Source organism: Rhinolophus ferrumequinum, chromosome X, assembly GCF_004115265.2.
Source record: "Rhinolophus ferrumequinum isolate MPI-CBG mRhiFer1 chromosome X, mRhiFer1_v1.p, whole genome shotgun sequence".
In the NCBI taxonomy this organism is placed as follows: domain Eukaryota; kingdom Metazoa; phylum Chordata; class Mammalia; order Chiroptera; family Rhinolophidae; genus Rhinolophus; species Rhinolophus ferrumequinum.
Window position 1 is genome coordinate 76,413,566 of NC_046284.1, and position 5,852 is coordinate 76,419,417.

Below are 5,852 nucleotides of genomic sequence, written 5' to 3' on the forward strand. Positions count from 1 at the left end.
GCTCCCTTCAGATGTTTCATCTTCAACCAAATTGAACCTCTTTGTTCCTTTTCTATAAAGCAAGCTCTCCTTTCTTTGAACAGAGATGCCACTCCCTATGAACACTACATTTTATTTTTTGTTTTTTGGAAGGATACCAAGACAGATATCTAGAGATAGATACCATCTAGGTGAAGAGGGAACCTGAGGTTTTGGAGTCTGCCAAGGATTATTGAGGGAACGGACTTAAAACCAGCATGCCTGGCCCAAGACATACTCATGTACATGCATATGTAATGGCATGTATCATACTCAAAAACCTTCATCAAGTTCTCTTAAACATGATGCCAGATGATCTTAGGGCCTCAGGTGAGTGGTATCTCCCACAATGTGAATGGTACCCTTGGAGCTGCATGACCAAGAGGTGCTAAAAGATGATGTTAATTAGACTTATATCTCCAACTTCTGGGAGAGTGCATTTTAACATGGATGTATTTGTGTGGGCAAATCTTGATTATAAGGACGGAAATGTTCTTAGAGATTACAGAGTTCAACCCTGTGATTTTACAGATGAATTTTAAAAGCCCAAATAATAGAAAGGGCTTTCTCAAGGCTACATACATGGTGGCAGAATTTGGACCAGGAGCCAATCTTCCTAAATCTCCCTGTTTGCCTTCACCAGTGCACATGCGTGCTGCTCTTCTACATGTGTAAGGGCCATGAGGCCAGCTCCCAGTGGGAAATGAAGTTTCATGAATGGCATTAAAGAATTTACAGTCTTCATTTGTCTTTTGAAGGGTGAAGAGAAAAGGGTACTCAGAGGGTCTGGGGAACACCACCTGGGTTCATCATATTAACCCAGGAAGAGCTAGGCCTAGGTAAGTGCTGAAGCCTTTGCTGAGAATAGAAAAATAGGCTCGAAAGCTTAATAAGAAGAATGTGAACATTTAAAAAAATCTACCTCATTGCTCAGCAAACTCTAAGACCACCCTCAGTGCTGGCAGATAAAACCCAAACACTGGCAGATTTTCTTCTCATCATAGTCAGACTTGAGCACCCTAGATAACAATATACTGAAATAAGGCAATTAAGCAGACTTTTCAGACCCAGCTTCCAGTCTCACTCACTTTAAAAAATATAATTTGGGTGACATCATGAAAAACAACATTCTTCTCATGAGTGGATGTAGATTACAAGAAAAATGATCACATGTCTTAGCCTTGGCAAGCAGAGAGAAAACACTAAATTTGGCCCTTATGACAATGTGTTCTGCAAATGGCTGGTGCTTACACAAGTAATAGGGCTTATTCAACACTGTGTCTGTGTGTGCACACACACACTCATGTGTGCATTCTTGCATGCATGTACACATGCATGTGACTTTGACCAGCATCCTCTTTTTAAAAATATTTTTTTATTTTTCAGTTACAGTGAACATACAATATTATATTGGTTTTATGTACAACATAGTGATTACATATTTATATAGCTAATGAAATGATCACCCCAACTAACCTAGTACTCATCTGACACCATACATAGTTATTACAATATTATTGCCTATGCTATACGTTATATCCCTGTGACTATTTTGTAACTACGGGTTTATACTTCTTAATCCTGTCCCCTTTTCACCCATCCTCCCAAACCCCTCCCATCTGGCAATCATCAAAATGTTCTCTGTATCTATGAGTTTTTCTATTTTGCTTATTCATTTATTTTGCTCTTTAGATTCCACATATAAGTGAAATCATACGGCATTTGTCGTTTTTTTGTCCAACTTACTCCACTCAGCATACTACCCTCTACGTCCATCCAAGTTGTTGCAGATGGCAAGATTTCATTCTATTTTATGGTGGAAAGTATTCCATTATATATATGTACCATCTTTTCTTTATCCATTTATCCATTGATGGACACCCACGTTGCCTCCACATCTTGGCGATTGTAAATAATGCTGCAGTGAATATATGGATGCACCAGTCCCTTTGAGGTAGTGTTTTGGGTTTCTTTGGATAAATACCCAGAAGTGGAAATACTGGGTCTTTCTTTGTCTCCTGTTATAACCTTTGTTTAAAGTCTATTTTTCTGGTATAAGTATTGCTACCATAGGTTTTTTTCTATTTCCATTTTCATGAAATACCTCTTTCCATCCCTTTACTGTTAGTCTGTGTTTGTCAGTCAATCTGAAGTGAGTCTCTTGTAGGTATCATTTGGAAGGGTCTTATTTTCTTGTCCATTCAGCCACCCTATATATTTTGATTGGTACATTTAATCCATTTACTTTTTTTTTTACATTGGGGAATATTGGGAAACAGTGTGTTTTTCCAGGGCCTATCAGCTCTAAGTCACTTCCTTCAATCTAGTTGTGGAGGGCGCAGTTCAGCTCCAAGTCCAGTCGCCATTTTCAATCTTAGTTGCAGGGGGCGCAGCCCACCATCCCATGCGGGAATTGAACCTGCAAACATGTTGCTGAGAGCTCACGCTCTAACAAACTGAGCCATCTGGCTGCCCCTTAATCCATTTACTTTTAAAGTAATTGTTGATAGATATGTAGTTATTGCCATTTTATTATTCATATTTTTAATCTTTTTCTTCTTCTTCTTAATGAAGTCCCTTTATCTTTTTTTTTTTTTTTTTGGTCTATCTCACAGGTACATTTATTCACACCACGAAGGAAAGGGCATTCTACAAGCACACAGTGCTGGCCACAGTCCCCCCAGCAGAGCTTGCTGAAATTGACAGGCTGGCTGATGTCCGTCTGACGAGCCCCCCAGGTAGGGCTGGTTAGTGACGGCCATGAGCGGGTGCCGGGCTCGAACCTTTCAAAGCTTTACTTCTTTTATCAGCACTCCTGATTTTGTAAACGATGAAGCTCATAAGCCCCATCCCGACCCAGATCTCCTGGTAAACCTGGGTGTAGTAGGGCTTCATAGGGACCCAAACATTTTTAATGAGGCTTTGAAACATCTCACGGTAGGACCAGCGGCTCAGGCCGTCCCAACCCGCAGTATGTCTTAACATTTTTTTCTAATACTGGCTTGGTGATGATGAACTTCCTTGTTGTATGGGAAGCTCTTTTTATGTTTTGGATTTAGGCAACTATATTTATTAGGATATTTACTTATTTATTATTTATGTGCATTTTTTATTAGTTTCAGGTGTGCAAAACAACATAATGATTAGACGTTTATACCCCTCACAAAGTGATACCCCCCAAGTCTGCTATCCCTCTGACATCATACATAGCGATTACAGTACTATTGACAATGTTCCCTATGCTGTATTTTACATCATGAATATATATATATATATATATATATATATATATATATATATATTTACAGTTGACATTTAATATTATTCTATATCAGCTTCAGGTGTATGGTGCAGTGGTCAGGAATCTACACAATCTATGAAGTGATCCCCCTGATAAGTCCAGTACACATCTGGCATGCTACATGATCTTTACAACTTTATTGATTATATTCCCCATACTGTATTTCATATCCCCATGACTGTTTTGTGACTACCAGTTTGTACTTTCTAATCCCTTCACATTCTTCCCCATCCCCCAATCTCCCTCTCATCCAGCAACCATCAATTTTTTCTCTATCTCTGAGTCTATTTCTGTTTTGTTTGTTCGTTTATTCTGTTCTTTAGATTCCACATATAAGTGAGATCATATGGTATTTGTCTTTCTCAATCTGACTTATTTCATTTAGCATGATATCCATCCATGTTGTTGCAAGTGGTAAGATTTCTTTCTTTTTTCTGACAGAGTAGTACTCCATTGTATAAATGAACAATTTCTTTATCCATTCGTCTATTGATGGGCATTTCGGTTATTTCCATATCTTGCTATTGTGAATAACACTGCATTAAACATAGGGGTGCATATATTTTTTTCAAATTAGTGTTTTGGGTTTTTTGGCATAAATACCCAGGAATAGAATTGCTGGGTCATAAGTTGGCTTTATTTTTATTTGTTTCAGGAACCTCCAAACTGTTTTCCATAGTATCTGCACCAATTTGCAATGCCACCCAAAGTGCATGAGGGTTCCGTTTTCTCCACTACCTTGCAAAAACTTGTTGTTTGTTGATTTATTGATGACAGCCATTCTGAGAGGAGTGAGGTGGTATTTCATTGTGGTTTCATTTGCATATCTCTGATCATTAGTGACATTGAGCATCTTTTCAGAGGTTTATTGGCTATCTGTATGTTGTCTTTAAAAAAATGTCTCCTTGTGTCCTTTGCTCATTTATTAAAAATAAATTTTGTTTGGGAATATTGTGTTTCTCCCAGGCCCATCAGCTCCAAGTCATTGTCCTTCAATCTAGTTGTGGAGGGCACAGCTCAGTTCCAAGTCCATTTGCTGTCTTCGATCTTTAGTTGCAGGGAGTGCAGCACACCTTCCCAAGTGGGAATCGAACCAGAAACTCTGTTGTTGAGAGCTCAGGCTCCAACCAGCAGAGCCATCTGGCCACCCCTAAGAAAGCTCAGTGGTAGCTTATTGTCTTCAATCTAGTTGTGGAGGGCGCAACTGACTGGCCCACGTGGGAATTGAACCGGCAACTCTGCTGTACAGAGCTCACGCTCCAACCAACTGAGCCATCTGGATGCCCACTTTGCAAATTTTTTAAAAATTAAAGTGTATTGGGGTGACAAACGTTAGTAAAGTTACATAGATTTCAGGGGTACAATTCTGTAATACATCATCTATATATCACATTGTGTGTTCACCACCCAGAGTCAGTTCTCTTTCCATCACCATATATTAGATCTCCTTTACCCTCATCTACCACCTCCCTCCCCCCTTACCCTCTGGTAACTACTACACTATCGTCTGTGTATATGACTTTCTGTTTCTTCATTTGTTTGTCTTGTTCTTTTGTTGTTTTCAGTTTAATATACTACAAATCAGTGAAATCATATGGTTCTGGACTTTTTCTGTATGAATTATTTTGCTTAGCATAATAATCGCAAGATCAATCCATTTTGTCGCAAATGGTACTATTTCATCTTTTCTTATGGCAGAATAGCATTCCATTGTGTATATATTCCACAAATTCTTTATCCAATCATCTATTGAAGGACAGTTTGGTTGTTTACGTGTCTTGGCAACCATAAATAAAGCTGCAATAGAATTGGAGCACATATATCTTTACGGATAAATGTTTTCAGATTTTTTTGGCAGATACTCAGGAGAGGGATTGCTGGGTCATATGGTAATTCTTTTCTTAATTTTTTGAGGCATCTCCACACTGCATTGCATAGTGGCTGCACCAATCTGCATTCTCACCAACAGTGTATGAGGGCTCCTTTTTCTACACAGCCTCTCCAACACCTGTTATTATTCGTCTTATTGACGGTAGCCATTCTAACAGATGTGAGGTGATATCTCATTGTGGTTTTTATTTGCGTTTCTCTGTGATTAGTGATGTTGAGCATTTTTCAATTTGTCTGTTGGCCATTTGTATATCTTCTTTGGAGAAATATCTATAGAGGTCCTCTGCCCATTTTAAATTTGATTTTTTTTTTGTTGACTTGTATGTGTTCCTCACATATTTTGCATATTAGCCCCTTATCAGAGGTGTTGTTTGTGAAAATATTATTCCATTCAGTTGGTTGCCTCTTTATTTTGTCAATGGTTTCTTTTGCTGTGCAGAAGAGTTTTAATTTTTTTTTTTTGGTTTGTTTCCATAGGTTATGTTTCTTTCTTTCTTTCTTTCTTTCTTTCTTTCTTTCTTTCTTTCTTTCTTTCTTTCTTTCTTTCTTTCTTTCTTTTTTTTTTTTTTAATTTATTGGGGTGACAATTGTCAGCAAAACCACATAGATTTCAGGTGCGCAACCCTGCATCACATCACCCATA

General features: G+C 38.3%; 1 protein-coding gene across 1 annotated transcript; it reads right to left on the minus strand.

Annotated features, from left to right (window-relative positions):
* Window positions 1-2,733: 2,733 nt before the first annotated feature.
* LOC117027506 (ATP synthase subunit ATP5MPL, mitochondrial-like) lies at window positions 2,734-2,985 on the minus strand. The gene has a single exon (XM_033115359.1). It carries the CDS (start codon window positions 2,947-2,949, stop codon window positions 2,767-2,769), a length of 183 nt encoding a protein of 60 aa, XP_032971250.1. The 5' UTR covers window positions 2,950-2,985; the 3' UTR covers window positions 2,734-2,766.
* Between the last annotated feature and the right edge of the window lie 2,867 nt (window positions 2,986-5,852).